General features: G+C 35.4%; 1 protein-coding gene across 1 annotated transcript; it reads right to left on the bottom strand.

Moving 5' to 3' along the window:
* Positions 1–126: 126 nt before the first annotated feature.
* lmbrd2a (LMBR1 domain containing 2a) lies at positions 127–15,495 on the bottom strand. Its single transcript, XM_048188704.1, has 18 exons — positions 15,340–15,495; positions 13,729–13,978; positions 13,148–13,251; positions 12,878–12,976; positions 10,562–10,729; positions 10,234–10,444; positions 10,079–10,153; positions 9,887–10,000; positions 9,619–9,802; positions 7,278–7,459; positions 5,774–5,907; positions 5,572–5,677; positions 4,885–4,982; positions 4,681–4,784; positions 4,529–4,575; positions 4,310–4,418; positions 4,105–4,204; positions 127–2,342 (listed from the first exon to the last, which is right to left on the bottom strand). The coding sequence occupies exons 2-18, from the start codon at positions 13,900–13,902 to the stop codon at positions 2,279–2,281; spliced, it is 2,073 nt and encodes a 690-aa protein (XP_048044661.1). The 5' UTR covers positions 13,903–13,978; positions 15,340–15,495; the 3' UTR covers positions 127–2,278.
* Positions 15,496–27,984: the final 12,489 nt, after the last annotated feature.

Raw genomic sequence — 27,984 nt, 5'->3', positions numbered from 1 at the left:
AGCTGACTGATGATACCATAGATTTGTTGTGTTCTTTAAAAACACTCAAACCTGCCACTGAGCAGCATTAAAATATCAAGACATTTTTTTCCTCATTCAGTTATTCACAATTGTACAGAAAGGTAATTAAGATCTCAGGAATATTTATTTGAGGTATTGAGGAAATGCAAACAAACAAGAACACAAATAAAAGAAAGAAAATGATCAAACAGCTGCTATACAGATTTGTGACATCAAAAAAAAAAAAAATAATAAAAAGCACAAATTGTCCTTCAAAATGTCAGTAGCTCTGAGCAGTTATTTAATATTAATTCAGAGACATTTATAATAAATAGAACATAACTGAAATAGTAAAACAGCATTCTTGTTATATGCATTCACTTTTGATGAAACAGCTTTGAAGTTTACAGTACAAAACATGAGCTGAATAACCAAAATGAGATATTTTCTTCATATTTTTATCAGTAACTTTAAAGTCTGATCTGTTAAATAATGAACAATTAAACAAAATACTCAAACAAAAGACAGAAGCATTTCCTGTAGGCAGAGATGGGCAGTATTTTAATTAAATGTATTTAAAATACGTATTTAATTACTTTTGTAATTTGTATTTTCCTTAAAGAAAAATCAAATGTAATTTGTAATTAAATAATTTTAGAGACAGTATTTTGTATTTAAAAAATTTCAAATATATTCAAATATATTATTTTATTCTCGCATACAATAACTTTCATCACCAGGTTTAAGGGTAGGGAAGGTCATTTTCGGAGAAGCTAGCAATAGCGAGTTAGCTTTGCAAGCATAAGAATCCCAACCTCCCTTCAGAGCGTCTCTAAAGCCACGCGTCCTCCAAAACACATGAACGCGCACCGCAGGGAGCAAAAGCGTCATGAGAGACTGCATTAAACTACCTTATGTCTCAAAGCACATAACATTGCAATAATAATGAACATAAACAACTTAGAGAGCACTGACATGTAGCATCTGACTGCTGCAGATTTAGTTCGGCATTGATAGTGTTGCCATTGAAACGCAGTCACGAACCACTCCGAGTATAACGTCACGGGTTGCCATCTCTTAATTACACTAGTTACGGCATGAACGCAGCATAAGCTCATTGTTTTGGCTCAGGAGGAACCGGTGCATTCACACAGGGCATTGGCGTCAACGCTAAGCAATCTGATTGGCTGACGCTTGCGTTGGTGCTTGAAAAGTTGAGAAATTTTCAACTGCTGCCGCGAGCAACGCGAGTCAAGCGACCCACAATTCAGTTCGGCAACATCACCCATTCAAAGTAAAAGAAAAGCATTAACGCTGATGGCCTGTGTGAATGCACCGTAAAAGGTGGCTGCTGTTTCGGTTGTGGAGCTCATGAGTGATGTCTGTCTTACTTTGCATAGCAAGGTCAGAAGCAGGTAAAGAAGCTGCTTTTGTGCTCAGTCAAACTGCTTTAAGGTAAAGTATCTAGTAAAATATACTATCAGATATTATTCACTGAATGTCATTATAGGACAGAAGATTAACGCAAATGGCTAGAACTTGTGAATTGATTTGCTAGCTAAAGCATGACGTGCGCTGTCTAGCGATGCGTGGATCGCAGTTATATCCGTGGGTGAATTTCTTAGAATTTCTTAATTCTACTGTTAAATAGTTGTTAGTGATTTTGAACTCCACTGTTACTCTCGCACTTGTGATTGTGTATAAATTTTGTTTGTATATTTGTATTTTCAAATGACAAATTACTTGTATTTTAATTAAATACCTTTTTTCACAGCAGTATTTTGTATTTTATTTAAATACATTTGATGAGTAAGTATTTGTAATTTGTAACTAAATACTTTTTGATATATTTGTGCCCATCTCTGCCTGTAGGTCATTTACTGGTCAAACAAGTTCTCATCCTGATGGTGAAAGGTCAGAGATCAAAACTGAATCTTTAAACTTCAAAATAAGATTCTAAAGAGACTAACGTGACACTTTTTCTTCCCTTTTCAGCCACATTAAATGTTCCTCTGCATGTAAAGTAACCGTCACTGCTGTGAAGATGCTGTACCTTCAGTGCACTACAGTTTGTTGCTATTTTGGCTTCATCTGGAAGTAAAGGGACAATGGGAGGTAAGAGCAACACACACACACACACACACACACACACACATACAGAAAACTCATACAAAGAGACACACAGAAGTGTTAAAGCTGCAGTCTCTCACTGGACACTTCAGGAAGAGTGTGTAGATTAAAAAGTGCAAATAGTTTCCCTTTATTGTTTTCTTTGTTCTCATACATCATCAAAGATGCGGCTACGAGATGCAGAGGTCGAGAGGTAATGTCCTCCAGCGTACCTACAGAGAGACAATGACTTCCATTAACAATGAGAGAACTCAATTTTCTTCAGTGAAATACTTGAAAATGCCTAATTTCCTAACAGTTTCTTCTTGTATCTTATACTTGAAATTGCCATTGTGTGCAGCAAATATCAATGATCTCATGCTTGTAATGTTAACCATTTTTAAGTCACTTTCTGTAAAAGCATCAGTGAGTAAATGTAAATCAGAAATGTCTGTAGAAATCTCTGAATGTCTACTGCGTTTACATGATGCCGTGTATTAATTAATCACAAAATGTATTTAGCTGAATTATATAATATAATATATATATATTATATATATATATATATATATATATATATATATATATATATATATATATATATATATATATATATATATTTACACACACATTTAATATACAAATACATTTAAATATAGAAAAAAATTGTTGAATAACCAATTAATATTTATCTTAATATTCTCACCTTTAACTTTAAAGTCTGATCTGTTAAACAATGAATTATTAAAGGTGCAATATGTAATATTTCTGTCTGCTAGAGGTCGCTAGAGGCCTATTCAAAACAAAGGCGTAGCTTGATGACGCCAAGTTTGAGCGTGGAATCTTGGGACATGTGGTCTTCACATCACAGCCGGTGGAAATAATTGGGATAGGACTTGGGAAGAAATCATGTTCATGGATGCGATTATTAACGTTACTGTAGTATGAAGCAGAGCAGGAGCGAGTGTTGTGGAGCTGAACGACGAGCAGCGGGACTTTTATTATGACACAGTCGCCGGCGCCGCTTCCACTTTTCCGGTCATGAGTATGAGGTAACGCAGCTCTGTTTATCATATTAGATACATCCGAGTGTGTTAAAATTATGTTATAATGTTACTCTATGCGTTCACTCGGTGGCTGCTGTGAGACACTGTTACACGCTGCAGAAAGATAGATTGATTTTAGAATATCATATTAAATGCTGGATGGCTTGTGTTGATAAATGGCATGCAATTAATTTTAAAACATATTGTATGATGGAGAAAATTCTGTATTACTGTTACTAAAAATAAAGCTGCATCTGATTATGCTATGTTAGCCACTTCACAAAATAGTGTTTTTCTCTGAGGCATGGTAAAGCATGGTACTCGCAAAAAATCAAGAAAATTTGATTTAAACAATAAGACTAAACGTGTTGAGCTATATAACAACAATTAGTTTTCTGTCTATAAATATCAAAACAGTTGTTCCCTTGTCTATTAAAACATGTAAATATTAAAGCGTCTTTGGTGTTTCCATGGTTTCTACAAAATAAAACCGGAAACCGAGGGTAACGCGGGTATGACGCAATTGACAGGCGACTCCTCACACGTCCCGGAGCCTTGGTTAAAACTGCAATTTTCTCACAATTTACAAATATATAACACTGAACAAAATATATAACACTGGCCTAGTGGTTTTTGGATATTTTACTGAAAAAATCTTACATATTGCACCTTTAAATAAAATAGTCAAACAAAAGAAAGAACTGGTGGGTTTACTTTCATTTTTTTTTACATGGGTGAAGTGTTGAATAAAAAATAAAAATGTATGAATCCTTAAATATGTAAAACATTTCAATTTAAATATATTCAATGTCATATACCATACATTGTCTTTTGAAAAAAAGAGTTCTGAGTGACAGCATAAAAATGCATGAGAAAAACAGTATTCTCAAGATATTAGTTCCCATAACTGACAGTATGTGTTTATATTGTGAGATATAGTACTACAGACCTCCTGTTATCTGTTTCCAGCGGTTCTTCTCCAGTGAAGTCCAACGGTTCAACGTCTTGTAGTAATTCAACCTTGTCGTTTCGATCTCTACGAGACTGAGCTGCACACACACACAAACCCAATGCTCTTTATCACAATCTGATCTGACCGAGAACTCAAAGCAGGAGTATTTTTCAGTAAGACTAACAGAGTGAATCCTCCTCACCTCTGCCAGGGTCTGTGCTGGAGCCGTCCGTGTCCTTCAGCTCCGAGTACACACTTCTGCTCCTCCCGGCGTATCTTTCCCTCTGTTCACTGTAGCGTTCCCTCCAATCCTGACAGGGACGTGATAAACAGGGTTCAGACAGATACAGTATCAGTGATTACCAGGGAATCATTACCCTCGTCATTAACTGTGAGGCAGTTTAGGCAGAAATAAACTCACTCTCCGTCTGTTCTCGCCATCCTCTGTTCTCTGCCGTTTTCTTCTTTCTGAAAACCAGAGCAACTTTTAGAGCATTTTAAAGACAATGAAATTATAACATGATATAATTTTTTTTTAAATTTGGTATAATTTACAAATTTGGCCTATAGTACCTCTCCGGATGAGTTCTCTCCCCTCGTCCACCAGGTCAGAGGTCAGATCATTCTCACCCATAAACTGCTGGAAGCCCAGCAAATTCAGACAGCGTGTGCCCAGACTAGAAAGAACAAGAGGGAAAACAAAGAGCTAACAGCCTTCCAACAACAACAATCTCTATAGTATTTCAAAGCTTAATATTTATTGGAGTTACATCTCACCTGAAGTAAGTTGCAATGCAGAGCAAAACGATGAGCATAGGATAATAAATATAAAATCCATTAGCGATGAATGACAGGACCTGCATGGATCCCATTATCTATCATAGAGAGAGAGAAGGATTTTGGAGAGATGTGGCCATAAGTATTAATACAGCTGCTGGGTGATAAACTGAATATATATGATATAAAATATGACATAAATTAAGCAACGTCATTAATGCTTTTTATATGGCAATTAGTTTTCTTATAGACATATTAGACAAAGATATTTTAATAGCATCTCTGACTTAAAGTACAGTAGCTAAAATAGTGAATTGAGAATTCCAGTTCAAAACACAAATTTGGCCTTTTGTTTGCATTATCAATAAAAAGAGTTCACAGAGAGTTCAAGAGTTGCTTTTCTAGTAAATTAAAGTTTAATTTAAATGTAGTAAAATAAATACTGTTGTTTATTACCAAGTATCATTACATTTAAATAAATCTAAAAAATATTATTAAATTATGTTCTCATTTATAAACACAATTTTAAGCTATTTCAGCAAAATCATGAAGATATACTTTAAATAAAAGGATGAAAATATGAATCTTATTATTATTATAGTAATATAATCCAGGCAATTAAAGTCTTACATGCTAGTTGTATAGATATGTTATCATATTTTCCCATGAGAGTGGTGTGTGACTCACTGAATTGTACGCTGTCTGCTTTCTCTGCTGATGGGAGATGGTGGAGTCCATGTGAATCACACCCAGAAAGTTCAAACACAGCGGAGGCGTCAAACGGCAAAACAACCTGTGCATCAATCAGAATTATATGCTGAATAATGATACAGCAACATATAAAACGAACCAAAAGTGGGTTTTGTAACAGTCACATGGCGTTTCGTACATGCCGCTGAACTGCAGGCTGTAGGCGTCCGTCTGGTGGTGAGGGGCCAGGTAATAGTAGTTAAAGACTCGGATCCGGAACACGGTGGAGTACACGCAGTAACACAAGAAGAATATGGTGACAAAACACGCCATCTAGAGGACAAAGAAGATGAAATAACAATGTACAGGTTGTAGTTTTTTTTTCTTTCAACCTCACTAACTACTTTTCACTAATAATAAGTCTTTTTATTGTTGAATTATTTTTCTGATTCACATTATAAATGTCACATTATGCAAGTAAAATGGCTTGCAAACATCATTTAAGTGCAAAAATTAATATTCGCAAAGCACCAAGTAGACCTGTCTGTCACAATCATGAATTTTGTGCTGATAATTAATTGTCATTCAAATAATTGTGATTAACAATTTAATTCTGTTTTGTTCATGTCACTTACAGTGTAAACCAAATGTATTTTTTTGTTGTTTTTTTACAAGGAATCATACATATAATAAAATTAAGAAATAAGCCCCAAGAAGCCATGGTTTACAGTGAATTTAGAACAGCTAAGGGGCGTTGTTAGGCACGACACGGAAAGTTTATTCCACATACCTAGCAAGGTTTCATAAAATAAACATAAAATGTAATGCTATTGATAAAAACTATTATTCTTCCGCCAATGTACTTCTTCAGAAATGGAATGATTGCCAAATAAACAGACGCAGTGGCAAAGTAATATTGATAATAATGAGGACACAGGTGTATGTTTGTAGAGTAATTTACAACGGCTTCGAACGTGGCTCAACCAATCAGAATCAAGGACTGGAACTATTCTTTTTATAATTTATAATAACATAGGCCCATTTGATTTACTTTAATGCTGTAAAAATGAATATTATTTAATTTATTTAATTATTTATAATCTAATTTAATATAATATAATGCAATCTGATTAAACCCACAAACCTTTATTTCATAGGAAGGACGATATTTGACTATCTCTGTGTACTTTAAAACATTATTCTTTACTCCCTGCCAGATTACACTGATTACCAACTACACTGGAAAAGGAGACACCATGTCAATTATTGCGCTTATCTCAAATAATTGCGACTAAATCAAATAAATACGATCAGATGATTAATTGATAATTGCAACAGGCCTAGCACCAAATTCAAGTAAAAATGGGCTCATCCTCTAACTTTTACCTCAGTGGATAATTTAGCATCAAAAGTACATCTAGGATGCCTAAAATTTTATTAAATATATTTGTAGTTTATATATTTATTAAACCTTGTTCTATATTGTTACTGTTTGCAATTGAAAACAGCTAAATAATCACACTGTCATAGGCTCAAACATTTTTTTAATAAAAATAATGCAAAATGTGGTTTTATAGCCAAAACATTTGATGCATGTGGCAAAAAGCTCATTTTCTCAGCCATGCTGGAGCCAGTAAGCAGTTTTCTGATTGGCTGTATACAGCCTTCTCCATTATTTGTGTAATTGTGCTTGTGTCCCTCACCTCTATGTAAACGTAGTTGTAGTCTCTCTCTGCGAGCTGGATGAAGACAGCGAAGAGAGACAGAACGGGCTGTGTGCTGAAGAAGGTGCATTCAGACCAGACCACTGCTGCAGAGAACATGCATAAAAGCACAGCCAGCACGCGATAACACCAGCGCCGGAAAACACACTCCCAGTACCACTCTACAGGACAGAGAGAGATGCATGAGGTTATTACCTATACAAACTGTTTCTCTGAATCAATATCATAGCTTATAACATTCATTACTTAATTTATTTAAACAAATTCTTAACCCTCAATATAAATCTTTACTGTGCAACATTTGTGCTTCGGACATGAATGAGACCTCAAGTTGTGCAAATGGTGATGAGGTGTTCTGTTACTATAAGCGATCAGATTTGGATTACAAAAATCCTGCAGACCTCCATTGACAGAGGGGTCTGAGCCACTGAGAACAACTTAATCGCATATCAACGGCCAGAATTTCTCTTTGTCCTGGTCACGGGTAGTTGACAATAGTCATATGTGTGCTGAAATGAGCTAACCTTTCCAAACATAAATACTATAAAAAGAGTCTTTTCAAAGAAGCTTGACATTTGATAAGAAAACTATTGATATTTCTGTCAGCATTTGGCAAAAGACTGTTCTGCAAATATTGAAGTCTTGCTAAACTTGTGTGTTGTGGTGGAACAGTCTGGTTTTATGAGAAATCCTAAATTATAGAGCTGCAGAAAGCACCCAGGTAAAGCTTGCATTGAAGAAACAGATGAGCAAACACAGTTGCAGGCCCAAGAGCATGACATGTAATGCAACCAATCACAGTTTGTTTTGTTCCGCGTCTTGTTTAGGGGCGTGAAAATGTAAAGTCGATGTCTCTGCAATAACAGACCGGTGTGAATCTATAAATAATTCATTCAAGAACGTTGTGCAAGTTTACTGCAACAATGGAACCACAGATTACAAATACTTTTGAAAATCCAGCGTTAAGTTGATCCCGGTAAGCGTTTATTGTCACAGCTGTAACCATGACAGCTTTCCTCCATGAGGGGGTTTGGCATCACAGCATTTGTTTCTGGGCAGACCGTTAAAAAAACTAAACACATGTCTCCCTGACATACTGTAGAATTCAATCAGATGACAACATCGAAACTCCTGAAATGTTTCCAGAAAAGTGTGCCATATGCATCAGACGTTCAGCCAACGGTCCGTGGGTATGACGTCTGAGGCTGAGACTAAACTAAAACTAGCTCCTAAACCTAGGATAGCTTAGAAGTCCTCTTGAGGTGAAGCCAAAGCATTTCAATCACCCCCTGGTGGCTGGCAGCAGTATTGGTCATAAACCCCACCCTCTCCATGTAATCAAATAGGACTCAAGCCAAACTAAAAAATCCAGTTACACTTCAAATACTTCTTACTCCAAAGATCGTTTGTCATTTTAGGTAGTTGTTATCATGCAGACGTGTGTTCAAGTGTTAATTTTTCCAGTATGTTTGGTTTTAGTTAGTTATTTGATGCTATAAAAATGAGGTGTAACATCATGATTGACAGCTGTGCTTGTATTTGAGACTCGGGCTAAGAATAATGTAATCGGCAACCACCATTACTGGGATATTTTGGCTTCATTTTTCTACTGTGGAAGGAAGCGGAGAAGCGCTGTCCCATCTTTTTTAAAAGTCTACTGCATTATCACATGGAAATGCTAAAACCATGTTTTTTAATCACTCAAGTAACGTTAGTAAGTTTGTGCATGCGTTTATGAGAACTCTGGGATCCCAAGGTCATGAAATATCTGGAAAAATTAAGAAAAACTAAATTATCATTTACAGGCCAGGAAAAGTCAAATGTTGCAAATGATAATGATAATCATGATAATAAGAGAAGAAGACCGTCTGTAATAGCACCCCTTATGGTAACACTGAGAATGTGCATTTGCATTACATCATGAATTGCATTTTGCATTACATTTTGGAACAGCATATGAAATTGAAGAAGTGTTTGCATTCACACATTCTTGCACAGAATTAGTTTTTTGGGTATTATAGACATGATCTAGTTTTGGTGCACAGATACATATGACTAATGACGCATAACTGCTGGAATACAGATGTGTTTCTCACCCACACTGAATATATTGTCAGCGTGAAAAACATTTTAAATTGCTAAAAGGTCAATAGGAATGCATTGTTTTAAAGTCTTTTTATAGGCATGCTCATTGTGAAAGGGCCTTTACTCTGTTGAAGGATTACAGATCTCTATCTCTCATAAAAGGTGTTATTGTACTAAGAGCAGAAAGGTATTTTCGACTACAAAAGAGAGTGAATGTATTCACAGGTTTCCTCACCCACGGTGGGCGTGTACAGGTACTTGCTGATCCATCCAGGCGGTTCTGCAGAGGGGAAGCTATGAACAAACTGGTGGGTGGAGCTTGTCTCATTTTTGGCCACATCCTCTAAGTGAAAAGCCTCGTCCAATAGAATCTGCCACTGAACTTGTGTGCGGTTATGCCTCTGAACAGCATAGATCACCTGACAGGAGATATTAATACAATGCATAAGTCTCAATCATGAGATATTATTATATATTATATATAGCTGCAGTGTTTTTATTACCTGTTTATGTAGTTTGACTAAACTCTTTTTACTAGGATAAGGGTTTCCTTTGTCATCAAAGTCCTCATAATCATCCATGTTTCTGCCCAACTTTTCCTGGTATTCAACAGGACACTGGGAAAGACATGAGGGTGATAAGGCTCCATATTTACATACACACAGTCAGTAGGATGACGATTACATGAAACTTACCTTTCTGAGAATAGTGTCAATGCATTTGCGTAGAGGATGATTGTATTTGATTGTTTCATTAACTGTTCTGACATCCTGTAAAAGAGCGGACATTTAAGTGTGCATTTATTTTTTATAAGACAATGCATGAACTTTGATTTAAGACAATCTCTCACCTCCATAACATCTTCCAGGTTTTCTTCGGCATCTGCTTTTTCCGTCATCAGTTTTGCTGCTTTAAAGTACGTCTTTGCCAGCAGCTGCCCGTGGCACGATGCCCTCCAATAGGAGCGCGGGATTTCTACCAGGCCGTATCCCAGCAACAACACCAGCAGGAACAGCCCCCAGGTGTTGGCGGCGGTAATGCCGATCGTCCGCAAGTCAGACCTTTAAAAATGCATTTAGTTAAAATATGTCAATTAGGGAAGAGAGATGTGCATTGGTCTACAAATGAAAGGAGTATTGTGATTGGTTGAAGGGAAAAGAAGAGGGCAGAACACTGACCAGGAGAGGTGCCACTTCGGAGTGACGGCGACGTAGATGAGCAGGGAGCAGAAGATAAGCAGGTATGTGCCATAGTAAATAGCATTTTCTATCAGGGCTGTTTTTATTTTCCCTGAGATGGAGAATCCTCCTGAGCGCGCATACGACTGCATGAAGGGAATCAAGAGCCTGAGCACAGGGGAACAAGACGTTAGAACATTTTCAAATCATTTATACTTCAGTAAGAGCAAAATCTGCCATTGAATTTGTAATTACAAACAAGTGCCATAAAATAGAAATGATTTATTGTCACTAATGCTACTGTTACTGGTCTGTCAGTAGTTTTTGTTATATGGAGCACAACCCAATTATTTCAGCAGCCTTGGTTCCAGAAGTATTTTCCCTATTTGTATTCTTAATAGAATGTTTTTTTTTAAGGTTCTATACTGTAAACCAAACTAACTAGCTGATTAATCATTTTAATTCAAAGTACTTGAAAATATATACTAATTATTTTTTTGTGGGCATGAATTATTCATTCAATGAAGCATAGCAAAAAACAAAACAAAAAAAATATAGTACAATACCAAATTAATGACTGTAGTCATTAAATAATAAAATTAATTTTATATTTTTTTGCAATATTTGCAATTGCACAATATTTAAATACAAATACAAATATTGTATATACCTGACTGCATGGTTTGAAATGCATCAAGGGAGTGGGCTTTCACTGCTGAGCTTATTTGAGGTAATGTTTATTTCTGGTACTGTTCACGTGTCGATCAAAAATGACCAAATTGTTTTTATTTCAATGAAATGATTGTACTATATTTTGGTCTGTTTATTGAATATTTTGTACTTTTAGGGGATTTTATGGTATTAAATTATATTTATGCAGTAGTTATAATCCATTTATTCACTTTTTGAGCATAGACCCAAAAATCAAATTTCTAACTTTAACAATCATAAATCTTTAATGATTTAGAGCAAAGACTTCAGTTTGGTCTATTTTTAAAAATGACACTTGGCAGATTATTGCTGAAGTGAAAATAACTTGAAAAAAGTTTTTTGTAAGTTCATTGTAAAATTTTACATTTATTGTTACGAAAAATGCAAAAAATACCATTTTCAATTTTTATATTTAATATATAATTTTTTTTTCTCTAAAACTGGGAAAATAAAAGCAGTAAATCTAAAACAAGCTGCGTCCCAAATTTGAGCTTTATATCTCAAAAAATTAGCTCTCAGTAAGATTTTGTTTGGGCGCAGTACCAAACACTTCCACTAGATGAAATTTGCCTCACATTCATTTCCAAAGCAGTCCTTTGACCATGAACAATACATGGGACTATTTTTTTCAGGACCATTTAACCTTTTCGAATCATGTCCATGATTTTTTTTTTATGTGTTCACATATCAAGTGCCAGTTTTGTACCATTCCGCTGAAATAAAAACATTTTCGGTCAAAAATGACCAAACAGCACCAAAGGGTTAAACTTTTTTTTTAATTGAGAGAAAATATTGCATTGTAGCTTAAAGGATTAGTTCATTTCAGAATTAAAATTCCTGATAATTTACTCGCCCCCATGTCATCCAAGATGTTCATGTCTTTCTTTCTTCAGTCGAAAAGAATTTAAGGTTTTTGAGGAAAACATTCCAGGATTTTTCTCCATACAGTGTTGAAGGTCCAAATACGTAATCACGTTGGAAAGGTCACGCGTGTAGGCGGAAGTACCAATCCAGTGTCTACAAAGCGAACGTACAGAGACTAAGTCAAACGCCCTTTACAAAAAAAGGTAAAACAACGAAATCGGACAATTTTGAACTTGGAGGAGAAAATGAGATGCGTGACCTTTCCAACGTGATTACGTAATGCGTGGTGCAGAGCAGTGCGAGAGAGACGAGCATTTGTGGTTAAAAAGTATATACATTTTTATTTTTATTTAGAAAATGACAGATTGTCTCACTAGATAAGACCCTTATTCCTCATCTGGGATCATGTAGAGCTCTTTGAAGCTGCACTGAAACTGACATTTGGACCTTCAACCTGTTGAACCCCAGTGAAGTCCACTATATGGAGAAAAATCCTGGAATGTTTTCCTCAAAAACCTTCATTTCTTTTAGACTGAAGAAAGAAAGACATGAACATCTTGGATGACATGGGGGTGAATAAATTATCAGGAAATTTTAATTCTGAAGTGAACTAATCATTTAAAACATTTAACAATATCAGAGCTCATAGTAGATCTGTCTCGAAAAGATGTTTATTTCCAGAACCCTTACTGTTGCACTCTATTGTGAAGAAACACAGGAATTACATCATATCTCTCTCACCATGTCAGGAACTGTGACGTCCAGTACACCACCCTCCAAAACACGGGAAGAATTCCATCTGGGATGTAACTCCAAGGCTTATGGCAAGACTTTGAGACCCTATAATCAGGAGAAGGTGGTGTGATGTTGATAAAGTTAATGTATAACCATATTCAACATGTTAACTAAACATAAAAAGTCTTAGCACTATTTGTACAACAGTGTTCAAACAAATTTCAAGGCTTTATTTCTTCCTAGAGCTATTCATTAGACCAAAGCAAACCTCTTTACCTTTGTGTCGGAAATACCGAAGCGTTGGAGGAATTATCACGGATGAAAGTGTTGCTCGCCACAAGGTGGACCTGATTATCAATCTCACACTGGTTATATATGGTCTGCAGATGCACAAGAGAAACAAAACATCACAGGGGTTGAGAATAAGACAACAGAGTTATGTGTTCATTGTGTTTAGTAAGTGTTTCTTTTACCCGCAGGAAATTGCATGCTTGCCATCTGTTGATCATGGCAGTCATGCATACACTAAAGCATGTTTTGTAAATGGCTCTAGATAAGAGCATATGTCAAATGCCTTAATTATAAATGTAAACATCATTCCCCATTCTAACTCTACTTTACAGTGTTGTAAAGAGAATTTACTTTAACTTTTCCCATTAAATTCCCAGTTATGCTGCATAAAATTTTATAAAGGTTGCACAAAAATATATATATATTTAAATAAAAGATTTCCCATGACTGCATTTAGCTCACACATACTGACAACACTTGCAACCTTTCAGTTGCCAACTACTAATCCACACCACCTCTAACTACAGTCTGTAACTGCTTTCAGGGAAGCATCCAGAAGGTCTCACCGTGCTGACGTCCAGCGGAAGGATGAAGACGATGAGGAAGCACAGGAACCAGGCGAGGAGGGTGGCGAACAGGACCATCCGATGCTGCTTGCGAAAATCTCCATAGCGGTGCAACAGGAAGAGCGCGAGGAAGAACACCACCACCACCTCCAGCGCGAGCGCCACGCCACTCATCCTGACTGCTCTCTCTCTCTCTCTCTTTCACATGTAACCCGTCAAACTGGCACAAGACACGCCATTGACACAAGCACTGTTTGGATAGAGCAACTTCATCAAGATTCGTACATCTAATATTGACATTAATAACAAGTTAATCTAAGCCATAATAGCTGGAATGTGTCTGTCAATTAATCAAACAGGGTGAATCTCACAAAGGATTTCCAAGGATAAATTTTACCCCCAAAGCAAAAGAAAAAATAAAATATTACATTTTAAAATGTATAGTAATACATCATTTTTTATCGGTGAATTCAGGGTGATTGGGACACTTTTTGCCATTGAGATGACTTGGAAATTGTGTCCCAATCAACCTGAATTCACCCTATATTTCAGTAATGAGAATTGGGAGGTTAGGATGTTGCTAATATAAATTAATTTTCTTTTTAGCAAATGAAATATGATTGAAATATTCTAAAATAAAATATTAAATAAATTAAAATTATAAAATAAAAATCAATTATTTATTATTATCAATTAATTATTTACAGTCACAACAAAATGTAGTTAGACACCTTGAAAATTTCATTCATTCATTCAGTTTATTCACTAAAGTTAAAAAAAATTGTAATAAAATATGACAAGATCTCAGAGTTAAACTGTCAGAAAAAAATAATCTTAATTATGTCAGATAACACTTAAGCAAAACGTGGTCAGGTCAAAGTGTGAATAATTTTTGGTTCCAAAGTTTTATCACTTTTACTGGTAGTCCACTGTATGAAGAATTTTTGGGTATAATATGTCACAGTTTACTTTATTTTGCTATCCTCACTTACATAAATGAACTATAGTGTCCCACTAGTAAAAATATATAAAAAATATAAAAAATGTCTGAATAATTTTTGGTTTGACTGTATATATTATATTATATATAATATTATATTATATACACAAACATATATATATATATATATATATATATATATATATATATATATATATATATATATATTTAAGTATTGGAAAAATTATTGCTGTTAAATCAATTTTTAATGATTAAACGTGAATTATTAAAATAATATAAAAAATAAAAATAATAATTCAAAGAAGTTTAATCATTTGAATTAATAAATAATAACACTAATTTACACTAAATTAATAACTAAACGCTAATACAAAGAAATAAAAAGAAAGTATCCAGAAACACAAGTTAAAACGGTGTCAAACTACTGAAATTACTATCGCTGTAATATCGTTTGTTTGAAATTATTTCGTTAAGGTTGAAAAGCGAAAAATACCGGTCACTGAATGTATTTCGGACACGTAATCATTGCGCAATTAATAGTACAGAGTCAAAGAGCTTCTGTTCTGTCACATCTATCGGAGGACTTTTCCGACACAACTCATTCTCTGACCGTCAATAAACATTATGGAAAGACCTGGACAAATACTTACGAGTTAGCAGACTGTCAGGACGATATCTGAAGAAAGAGCTTAGGTCCGTTCTCAGTGAATGATCACATCTCGTGATAGAAATTAAGCTGTCCGTGATATTTGTGTACAGAACCTCTTGACGTGACACGTAACTGAGCAGTGATGCGCTTCCTGTTCGCGCCATGCATTATGGGAAATGTAGTTTTTCACAGGTTTATATAATTTTGTGAAGTCAATTTTTAGATAAAGATTATATTTCATATTACTGTGTTTATATTAAATTACATTTTTTAAAAATAATTTTGTGATGCAATTTTTTGTTTTAATAACATGGAAACGAAGATGAAATGCTCCTATGTTTATTTAAATGCTGTTTTTACATTGATTTAGGCCTATATTTAAAAATAAATGATAATTTTTTGAAGTAGATTCAGTTTTAGTAACATAAAAACACAAGGAGATTAAATGTATAGTAATTTATATCATATTACTATACTGAATTAAATTTTTTTTTAACAATTTTGTGATGTAAATTTTAGTTTTAGTAACAAAATAAACACAGTTTAAAGGTCCCAGTTCATTTATATTTCAAGTGTTTTAGAAAAATTTAAATGTCACCATGAATAAAGAAATGATATAGAGTTGACAGCTGATTTACAGATGCCAATCAATAGCTTACATGGATCAATTTTCTATACATCTTCAACTTTATACATCAAGAATAATTATTTTTTATATATAGGCCATATTTTTGAATAAAGTTGAGCAAAATATGATAATAAGAGAAGAGTCAGAACGCTTTGCTGCATTGAAATCCTCTGGAACATTGTTCTCTGTTGCTTTGTAGAGGTTACTTGAAGGTCTAGATGTAGAGAAAAGCCCAGGCCGAGAGATCATCTGCCCACAGCGAGCCCAGAAAATGAGCACAAACTGCTCGATCTTCCAGCAAACACTGCACTTGACCGATCAGATCCAAACTCAGGTTCTCCAGTAATCTCAGACACAGATCCCAGTCCTCCATATAGTCTGTATTCCCCAGAGAGTCCATCAGCAGAGAGACCATCACGTCAGCAGACCGGAGCCAGTCCTGAACGTTCATGTTCATCATGTATGTTCAGTACGTCCATGCACTGTCGAGCAGGAAGGAAAGAGTCAGATCAGCATTTGCAGTGGCCGCAGTTAACAGGTGTGTGGACGCTAAAGCCATCTGCTCCTCTGATCTTAAACCCCTTAACACCACACAAGGAAGCGCTTACTGGATTATGATGTATATAATATGGCAAAGGCATATTATCAGCATTTTATTGTTTTTCATTTTTATCTATTTTGCAGTATGTTTTCCCTGCATTACTATTTAGAATTATAGTAAATTCACATATTATGTAATAACCATGATATATATAGGGGGACAGTTTTCCAGTCATTTCAATGGCAAAAAGTGTCCCAATCAACCTGAATTCACCCTATCTAAATTAATAAATGTTGCCACTCATGAACAACCACAATGTTTTAATATATATATATATATATATATATATATATATATATATATATATATATATATATATATATATATATATATATATTCTAGATTATTAGACATAAAGTAAAATATTTCCAATATTTTTTGTTTTCATTTTGATGATTACAGCTTGCTGCTCATCAAAATCAAAAAATCAGTATCTCAAATTATTAGAATATTTAATTTCAAGTTCTATTAAATTACCATTCTCAGGGTATAAATACTGGGTTTAGGTCAATAATCCCAACAGCAGTCATGGCTGACTTGACAGTTGTCTAGAAGACGATCATCAAGACCCTCTACAATGAGGGTAAGCCACAGAGGGTCACTGCTGAAAGAGCTGGCTGTTCGCAGAGTGCTGTGCCAAAGCATATTTATGGAAAGTTGACTGGAAGGAAAAGGTGTGGTAGGAAAAGGTGTACAAGTGAAAGGAATGACCGCAGGCTTGAGAAGATTGTCAGGTGAAGCCGATTTAAGAACTTAGGAGAGCTTCAAAAGGAGTGGACTGAAGCTGGAGTCAGTGCATCAAGAGCCACCACACATAGACGTCTTCAGGAAATGGGCTACAACCGTCATATTCCACGTACCAAGCCACTTCTGAACCAAAGACAACATCAGAAGCGTCTTACCTGGGCTAAGGAGAAGAAGAACTGGACTGTTGCTCAGTGGTCCAAAGTTCTCTTTTCAGATGAAAGTAAATTTTGCATTTAATTTGGAAATCAAGGTCCCAGAGTCTGGTGGAAGAGTGGAGAGACACAGAAACCATGTTGCTTGAAGTCCATGTGTGAAGTTTCCACAGTCGATTTGAGATGGTTTGGGCTGCCATGTCATCTCCTGGTGTTGGTCTACTGAGTTTTCTGAAGTCCACAGTCAACGCAGCCATCTACCAGGAAATTTTAGAGCACTTCATGCTTCCTTCTGCTGACAAGCTTTATGGAGATGCAGATTTCATTTTCCAGCAGGATTTGGCACCTGCACACACTGCCAAAGGTACCAAAAGCTGGTTCAATGGCCATGGTGTTACTGTGCTTGATTGGCCAGCAAACTCGCCTGACCTGAACCCCATAGAAAATCTATGGGGTATTGTCAAGAGGAAGATGAGAGACACCAGACCCAACAATGCAGATGAGCTGAAGGCCGCTATCAAAGCAACCTGGGCTTCCATAACACCTGAGCAGTGCCACAGACTGATCGACTCCATGCCACGGCGCAATGATGCAGTAATTCATGCAAAAGGAGGCCCAACCAAGTATTGAATACTTAGAAATGAACATACTTTTCAGAAGCCTGACATTTCTGTTTAAAATATCCTTTTTTTTATTGATCTTATGAAGTATTCTATTTTTTTGATATAGTAAATTGGATGGTTTTTGTTAAATGTGAGCCAAAATCATCACAATTAAAAGAAACAAAGACTTAAAGTACTTCAGTCTGTGTGCATTGAATTTATTTAATACACAAGTTCCACAATCTGAGTTGAATTACTGAAATAAATGAACTTTTCCTCGACATTTTAATTTATTGAGATGCACCATACAGTTGTGGTCAGAATTATTGGCACCCTTGGTAAATATAATCAAAGATGATTGTAAAAATAAATCTGCATTGTTTATCCTTTTGATCTTTAATTCATAAAATTTGCAAAAATCTAACCTTTCATTGAAGGAAAGGGATTGAAAGTGGGGGGAAAATCACATTATGAAATAAATGTTTTCTCCAAAACACATTGGCCACAATTATTAGCACCCCTAGAATTTTTTATGAGTAAAATATCTCTGAAGTATATTCCCATTCATATTTACATTTTTTTTTTTTTTTTAGCACACCAGGGTGATCATAACATGAAATTGTCCAGCCATGACTTCCTGTTCCACAGGAGTATAAACATGAGGAAACATGCTTTTCCTTCAGTGAAAGATTAGATTTTTGCTAATTTTATGAATTAAGATCAAAAGGATAAACAATGCAGATTTATTTTTATAATCATCTTTGATCATATTTACCAAGGGTGCCAATAATTCTGACCACAACTGTATATATATAGAGTCATATTTTATATATAAAATATTTTAATATATATAAAATTAAATAAATTATATTCCATTATATATAATATAATATTATACATTATATATAATATTCTTTAAACCACTTCATGAGGTCCATTCTGGAATGCTTTCTAATCACTACTGAAGGATGAAATGAACATTTATTGGCTGATTTTCCTTGACCATTCCAAATAATATATAAATTTTCTGCTGGTACAGTGTTCTTTATCCACTAGGCGGCGATATTTGGACTAACTATTGAGTACACATTTAATCGATAAAGTTTGGACGCGAATGCCTGCTTTGTCCACCAGGTGGCGCCTTGCTCTCGTCCCAATTGACCGTGCACAATTCAATTAAGTTGCGTGTCTGTTTTTTTATTTTAAAAAGTAATTGTTTCATGTTCAAACTCAACAGTGACTTTGTAAACAATTCACCCATGTAGTTGGTTTTGTCCTTCCCACGGCTGGATTTCAGGCCGTCTCATGCTGTGCTCTGATGAATGACAAAGAAATCAGATGCCTGAGAAGATCCATAAAGTGCTATTGTTACACCAGCAGCCTTTATATTCTCTCCATTATAAACTGCTATTGTTAATCTTGGCTTATTAAATTCGTCAAACCACATCATTTAAGAATGAAAGTCGCTATTGGACTCTTGTTAGAGAGAGAAACCTAAAACATGCGGAGCACAAAAGCTGTGGCAAACTGATCCTGATTCTTCCCTTGGCTCCAGCCAGGCTGATCACAAAGTCTGAGCCTGTAGAGCAAACCACACAATAACCACCACAAACCCAGCCGGATCACTGCTTTACTAACCTATTTTGAACTATTTTAGACCTTATTAAGTTTAACTTATAAACATCTCCAGCTGTTTTAAATTAATTTGCATGCAAATTGTTCAGTTCAGTATTATTTTAGATTTTTTTTAATATATATTATTACAGCTTTTAATAATACTTTGAAATAGTTTTTATTTATACATTTTCAGTTTTCATTTTTTTTTTTTTTGTAATTTTGTTTTGTGCTTTTTTGTCATTTTATTAGTTTATATTATGTATTAAATATATATATAGTTATATATTAAACATTTTAGCTTTATTTCAGTTTTAGTCCGTTTTTAGTTTTTATTTATTTAGCAATTTCCAGTTAGTGCTTCAACTTAAATAGTTAGTTGACAAGGCAGCGTTCCTCATTTTATTAATATTTTGAATTTGATTTTAATTTTTTACATATTTGTAATTAAAATTTCAAATTTACTTTAATTTTTTAAGTAAATTTGCTTTTGTCATTTTTATTAGTTTTTGTTATTTTATTAAATATTAATCTATGCTGCGCAGACCAATCGGCGTATGACATCAAAGTACCGCGAGAGCGATTGGAGAGCAAACAACTCCTTATGCTTTTCAATCGCTCTCGCGGTACTTTGATGTCATACGCCGAATAGTCGATGCATCTCGAACAAGCCTTTTATATTTTAGAGCTGTCAGGGTGGTTTTCGCGGGAAATTGCGTACATGCGTCACTCCTCCGTGTGTTTTGTGTATCATATCCATAAATAGAGAAAAGTTGCTTCTACATTGATGCTTGTATGGTGTGGGAGTGGCCTTAGCTGTCAAAACAAGCGATGAAGGGTGAAATGGAGCAGCTAAATCTAGAACCTCCGAGGAATCAACCGGTTATAAAAAACGCTGAACAGAGAAGAGTCTGCTGGCACAAGGAGGACGCGACAGAGCTCGTAATAAAACAAGAATCAACATTGGGAAATGGCGAGAACTGTTGGATTTGATGTAATAAACGCGCGGAGATGGTGTTTTTATTACTCAGAAGGTGAGTAAGGTATTTTATTGAACACATACATTATATGTAGCTCTCTAACAGAATTCATTGTAAAGCATTAAGGCTCATTTCATTGTGGTTGTTGTAGCGCTGTGCTGGAATATATTTTCAAGGTAGTACCTTTTCTATTAATGTGTACAGCTACAGTAACGTCTTCATCTAGTCAGCTTGGTTGGCCAAAGTTTCATGTTTCTCATCATCTTCGAACATCTGATTTACAGTCAATGCAAAAATGTTTGAAATTAGCTTTGTAGATAAACATAAACTGTGCTTATATGAATTCCGTTAGAAAACTAAGACTTTAAATAACAATACATATTCGAAATTGATGATTTTGTTCCAGAAAGCAGCCAACAAGTGTGAATCATACATGTTGCTCCTTGAATAGAGTTTAAAAAGCATCCCAGGATGCACATCATCATATTTAAAGGGATAGTTCACCCAAAAATAATGTCATTAATAACTCACTCTCATGTCGTTCCACACCCCTAAGACCTTCGTTAAAGGGTTAGTTCACCCAAAAATAATGTCATTAATGACTCACCCTCATGTCGCTCCAAACCCGTAAGACCTCCGTTCATCTTCAGAACACAGTTTAAGATATTTTAGATTTAGTCCGAGAGATTTCTGTCCCTCCATTGAAAGTGTTTGTACGGTAGACTGTCCATGTCCAGAAAGGAAATAAAAACGTTATCAAAGTAGTCCATGTGACATCAGTGGGTTAGTTAGAAGTTTTTGAAGCATCTAAAATACATTTTGGTCCAAAAATAACAAAAACTACGACTTTATTCAGCATTGTATTCTCTTCCGGAATCCTTTCTATTGAATTGATTCCATTGAATTGATTCCACTGAATCGATTCCATTGAATCCTTTCATCTGTCGGCGTTGGTAATGCACTTATACGTCGTTGTTTTTGGCGATTAGGACATCCGCGACATGCACACTTACGCACCATTTTAAAAAATATAGCAATACCAAAATACAAACAATGTAGAATAGCTTGAATACAGCGTGCGTCTCCCTCAGACTGTAAACGAAGCTCAGGCACACTAGATAACGTCAGCAGCGTCTTACATCAGCAGCGTCACTGCGGAGTCGTGAACCCGGATTGATAACAGACCCGGAAGAGAATACAATGCTGAATAAAGTCGTAGTTTTTGTTATTTTTGGACCAAAATGTATTTTCGATGCTTCAAAAACTTCTAACTAACCCACTGATGTCACATGGACTACTTTGATGATGTTTTTATTACCTTTCTGGACATGGACAGTATACCGTACATACATTTTCAATGGAGGGACAGAAAGCTCTCAGACTAAATCTAAAATATCGTAAACTGTGTTCCGAAGATGAACGGAGGTCTTACAGGTGTGGAACGACATGAGGGTGAGTCATTAATGACATCATTTTCATTTTTGGGTGAACTAACCCTTTAATCTTCTGAACACAAATTAAGATGGCTCTCTGAACCTCTCAAAATCCATAAAGGTAAAACATATTAAGTTCATGTGACTACAGTGGTTCTACCTTAATATTATAAAGTGATGAGAATACTTTTTGTGCGCCAAAAAAACAAAATAACGACTTTTCAACAAAATCTCATGATGGCATCTTTGGTTTCGAATAAGTGATTCGGATCTCCTATCTCCTATCAAACAGCTGAAATCACGTGACTTTGGCGCTCCGAACCACTGATTCGATTCGTAAAGCTCTGAAGCAGTGTTTTGAAATCGGCCATCACTAAATATTGTTGAAAAGTCATTATTTTGTTTTTTTTTTGGTGCACAAAATGTATTCTCGTCGCTTTATAACATTAAGGTAGAACCACTGTAGTCACATGAACTGTTTCAAATATGTTTTTAGTAGCTTTCTGGATCTTGAGAGGTTCAGTGGCTTTGCTCTCAATGGAGGCCTCACTGAGCGATCGGATTTCATCAAAAATATCATAATTTGTGTTCTGAAGATGAACAAAGGTTTTAGGGTGTAGAACAACATGAGGGGGAGTAATTAATGACATTATTTTCATTTTTGGGTGAACAAACCCTTTAATTACTCATCCTCATGTCATTCCAAACCCGTAAGACTTTTGTTCATCTTGGTAAAGCAAATGAAGGTGTTTTTAATGAAATCTGAGAGCTTTCTGTCCCTCCATAGACAGTTACGCAACTGAAACTTTGACGCTTCAAAAAGTTCATAAATAGATCATAAAACTAATCCATATGAATTGAGCGGTTTAGTCCAAATTTTATGAAGACACTCGATCGCTTTATATGATGAACAGATTGAATTTAGGCTTATTCACATGTAAATATTCATCAACTCACACATCAGTTATGGTAAACATAAACTCAAGCATGTTTGCTTGACATGAGAGAACCAATGAGATTCATTCTCGTGTGTTACGCAGCACATTTGAGCTTCCACAAGAGATTTGTTCTTGTGTGTCAGGTTTGGTTGAGCTTCTGCTTATGTGAGTAAAAGCCTAAATTAAATCTGTTCATCATAAAAATTATTTGTGTTATTTCTTTATTTTGATGACTTGTATTCTAAAACATAATAATGAGTAGGTGTGTCCAAAGCTTGTTTAAGCACAAACACATGTGAATGCATAAGCACCAGATATCTGACAGGCTCATAAAGAGGTCATATCGACAGCATACCACAGTCTTCTGACTTGGGATCAGCCGTGTTTCTTTAATTCAGTTCATGCATTAGCGTGACCGCAGGTCCAGAAGCAGTGTTTCAGTGAGTACGGCCCTTGATCTCCCTCCTTCTATTCAGAGCGAATGTACTTAGGCCTCCTTGTCCTGCGAGTGCAGCATAACAACAGTGCAGCAGCATGGGGAGGTTACGATTGAAGTTTGATCCTGGGAACCCCTTTGCACAATGCCATAGCTGCACAAAGCCGGCCCACAACTCCCTGCGTTCCCACTGTCTCTGTTCTCTGGAGGGTAGAGAAGAGAACGGATCGCATCACCTGCCCCAAATACAGCCCTCTCCCCTGGGAAACCCCCACCCTGTCTCACCAGTCTGAGATAGATGCCCATAATGCAGCAGAGAGGTAGACGGGTTATAAAAGTCTTCTTGGAAGGGATGGACGGTGAACGAAAGTGATGTAATGTTGCCTGGGATCTCGAACAAACCTCTAAGTATGTACTTCGTCCAAAACTGTTTGTGGTACAGACCTTATTGATAAGATGTTAGATTTATGATTTTCACCTGGTGAACGATACAAAAATGTAAAACTTTATTTATTATATAGAATTCTTAAAAATATAACGAATATTATATTATATTATATTATATTATATTAAATTATATTATATTATATATTTTTTTGTAACTATATATATGTAAAAAAAACAAAAACAAAACATTTTCATATTTTTCCGTTTTATTGTGGTGCTTCATGAGTGCCAACATTAAATATTTAATCATATAAAAATATGATAATATATGTATAAATATAAAAAAAAAAAAAAAATACAAGAAATTAAAGAAAAATTTTAATATAAATTAAAATATACATTTTTAAAAATACTTTAATATTTGAATTGTTTTGTGGCAACATTTAATTTTTATATATAATATATATTTATTTTTTCATATTTTATTACAGAAATTTGTATTATTTTTCTTTTTTGATGTTTTATTGTGGTGATTCTTGAGACTGCCAGAGGAATCAGTCAGATCACACTGTTATGATGAAAATGCATGACTTGGGCAGATACACATCATGCATCAATTACACCGGAAAATTAGCCAAAGTCATGTGATAAACACTTGCTCTTAAATGATGTCATACTTCGCATACATCCCCTGCCCTAAAACAGTCAAAGACGGACTCTTAACCTTAGTTTAACCTCACTTTATTGATTCACCTGCAGGGAAAAATCTATAAAAAAATAAATAAAAAACATCTTCTGCTGACACTTGCTGTTACAACAAGTACAGAAAATTCTGAAATAAAACTACTATGAATTGGTTCTTCTCGTCTACAACAACAAAAGCTGAAAAAAGAGCAGACACAAGCAGATGTTTCCCAGTCGTGCCTGTCGTTCCCAACCAGTGTTTCCATGGAAACTCCAAATCTCAGCTCCTAATTCAGACATCCCTCTTTTGTCATTTCCCAAAATGCCCTGACCCGCTGTGTGCTTGTATGGGTCCCTCAAACACTTTACAATGGCACACTCTATCAAAATGACTTCCTAACCCCTCGTTCACCCCTCCACCTATAGCTGCCTTTACTTCAGGGTCAGAAATTAGCTTTTTGTTTTTTTAATGACATTTACCACCCTAGAACTGAATATCCGAAGGTTTTTTTTTTTTTTTAATGAGGATATATTTTTTTAAACATAATGATCATTTATGTCAGATACTTGAACAAATTAACTGAAATAACAATCTGAATAATTATTTGTAAACTTAAAGCTGCAATATGTAATATTTTTGCAGTAAAATATTCAGAAACCACTAGGCCAGTGTTATATATTTTGTTCACTTGAGTACTTACAATATCCAAAATGTTTCCAACTATTTATAAATGGTGAGAAAATTGCAATTTTACGTGGGACGTGTGAGGAGTCGCCTGTCAATTGCGTCATACCCACGTTACCCTCGGTTTCTGGTTTTATTTTGTAGAAACCATGGAAACACCAAAGATGCTTTAATATTTACATGTTTTAATAGACAAGGGAAAAACTGTTTGGTTACATTTATAGACAGAAAACTAAATATTGTTATATAGCTCAACACGTTTAGTCTTATTGTTTAAATCTAATTTTCTTGATTTTTTGCGAGTACCATGTTTTACCATGCCTCAGAGAAAAACACTATTTTGTGAAGTAGCTAACATAGCATAATCAGATGCAGCTTTATTTTTAGTAACAGTAATACAGAATTTTCTCCATCATACAATATGTTTTTAAATTAATTGCATGCCATTTATCAACACAAGCCATCCAGCATTTAATATGATATTCTAAAATCGATCTATCTTACTACAGTGTGTAACAGTGTCTCACAGCATCCACCGAGCGAACGCACAGAGTAACGTTATAACATCATTTTCAACACTCTCAAATGTGTCTAATATGATAAACAGAGCTGCGTTACCTCATACTCATGACCGGAAAAGCAGAAGCGGACCCGGCGACTGTGTCATAATAAAAGTCCCGCTGCTCGTGAGGCGTTTGTTGCGCAATCGCTCCAGCGGCCTCGTTCAGCTCCACAACACTCACTCCTGCTCTGCTTCATACTACAGTAACGTTAATAATCGCATGCATGAACATTTCTGCCCAAGTCCTATCCCGATTCTTTTCCACCGGCTGTGAGGTGAAGACCACATGTCCCAAGATTTCTCACTCAAACTTGGCGTCATCAAGCTACGCCTTTGTTTTGAATAGGCCTCTAGTGGACGAAAAACTACATATTGCACCTTTAACATACAAAAATACAAAATATCACAATAAACACTGCTAGAATACAGTGTCTAGTAAATGTCCAGTCTTTTATGTTAGAATAGATACAGCTTTATAGATTTTGATGTAATCACTGATTTAAGTTTGTACTTTTGTAATTTACTTCATATTCAGTGTTTGTTCACACTGCGAGCCTTAATGTTCAATTTTTGTTCAGATTTGGGGTTTTTTTGTATAGCTGTTCACATTGTTGTTTTAAATGTGGCCAATATCAGATTTCCAGTGTGAACGGACCATGGTTCTGAACTGACCTGCATGAGAACGATACAAACAGAGTTGCCAGGTTTTTACCACAAAATATTAATTGTAAATTCAAAAATCACGTCATATTGCAAAAATGGTGTCATACGGAAGTAAACGTAAAAATTGACCTGATGATTCAATTGTAAAAATTGAAGTAAACACAGAGGGCATTAAAGTAAGCGATTAAGCTTATATTTATAGTGTGATCTGCCACGGAAGCCAGTGAAATTATGTGCAGGCAATATGAAAAATAAAGACCATGATGTGACAAAAGAGAGCAGAGTTTTGAAACATTAATGTTATCAAGAAAGTTGTGAAAGGTAGTGAGTAGAAGGACAGTGATGTGTCGACAGCTCTATAATACAAGCAGAACATGAGGGCTCATGTTGGGTATGTAAAATCTTTGAATAGACACTCATGAGTGCAGAATCATGATGAATGTTCATCTTGAATGACGTAAATCGCAAAAATTCCGATATGACTGTTCACACTGTGGTTGCATTAGAAAACATCAGACCTGTATGGGATTTAGTACCGGATAAGGAAGTGGCACAAATCGGAAATTGAAAAGATCAAATTCCATGTGGTTTGTACTGTTCACACTGTCATGAGGAAAACAAATACGAGTCACATGTGAGCAAAAAAAAAAAAAAAAAAAAAAAAAATCAGATTTGGGCCACATTTACCTGCATATATATTTATTTATTTATTTTTGTAGCTTAAGACCATAATTTCTTTAAAAGAATATTATGAAATATGTCAAATGATTCAAAAACAGAAGAATTATTTATTTTTCAGTTTCCACTCCCACATGTGCAATTATGTAGTTTCTGATTTGCAATTGCAATTGCAATAATAATAATAATAAATTAAAGATCCACAAAGCCACGCCATTTACACTTATCAGGGAAATCATCCATCGACCAACGTATTTTTTCCTCTGCATATTAAAGGTCCCGTTTTTCGTGGTTTTTTGAAGCTTTGATTGTGTTTATAGTGTGCAATATATCATGTGTTCATGTTTCGCGTGTAAAAAAACAGTATTTTTCACATAATTTACTTATCTGTATACCGCTGTTTCCACTGTCATAAAAACGGGCTGATGACTTCCTTGTTCTATGAAGTCCCTCCTTCAGAAATACGTAACGAGTTCTGATTGTGCCAGCGGTTCCTGTGTTGTGATTCGACAGCAGTTTAGCGCATCTTGCCCGGAAAGGTCACGCCTCTTACCATAACGTGGAGATGCACGCGCTCAGTGTTATTGTAAACATGTCTTTAATTTTACCCTATCAATTTGAGCCGGAATCAGACCCGGTGATTGGACTGCGGGATGAAAATAACAGCGTTTCGACGACATGGCGACAAACACACTCTACAAACGCAACTCTTGTGTATTCCTGTGGGCGGAGGTTAGTCAAAAAACTGTTTTAGTGACGTCATTAAAGAAGGAAGTAGAGGGATGTAGTCCAAACTGGCCGTTCGATGTAGGCGACTTCTGTTAAATAAAATATCTCGCTTGGCATTGAACTTTGA

The sequence above is a fragment of the Megalobrama amblycephala genome, linkage group LG4 (assembly GCF_018812025.1).
Source record: "Megalobrama amblycephala isolate DHTTF-2021 linkage group LG4, ASM1881202v1, whole genome shotgun sequence".
Lineage (NCBI taxonomy): Eukaryota > Metazoa > Chordata > Actinopteri > Cypriniformes > Xenocyprididae > Megalobrama > Megalobrama amblycephala.
Note: the sequence above shows the minus strand (reverse complement) of the source record. Positions and strands in the feature narration are given on the sequence as shown.

Bases quoted from the DNA above. Each gene is read 5' to 3' on its own strand.
- lmbrd2a (XM_048188704.1), bottom strand. From the start codon at position 13,902: ATGAGTGGCGTGGCGCTCGCGCTGGAGGTGGTGGTGGTGTTCTTCCTC. The intron at 10,445-10,561 runs GTCAGTGTTCTG...GCATTTTTAAAG, and splicing joins CCGAAGTGGCACCTCTCCTG to GTCTGACTTGCGGACGATCG. The intron at 9,803-9,886 runs GTAATAAAAACA...ATCTCCTGTCAG, and splicing joins TAGTCAAACTACATAAACAG to GTGATCTATGCTGTTCAGAG.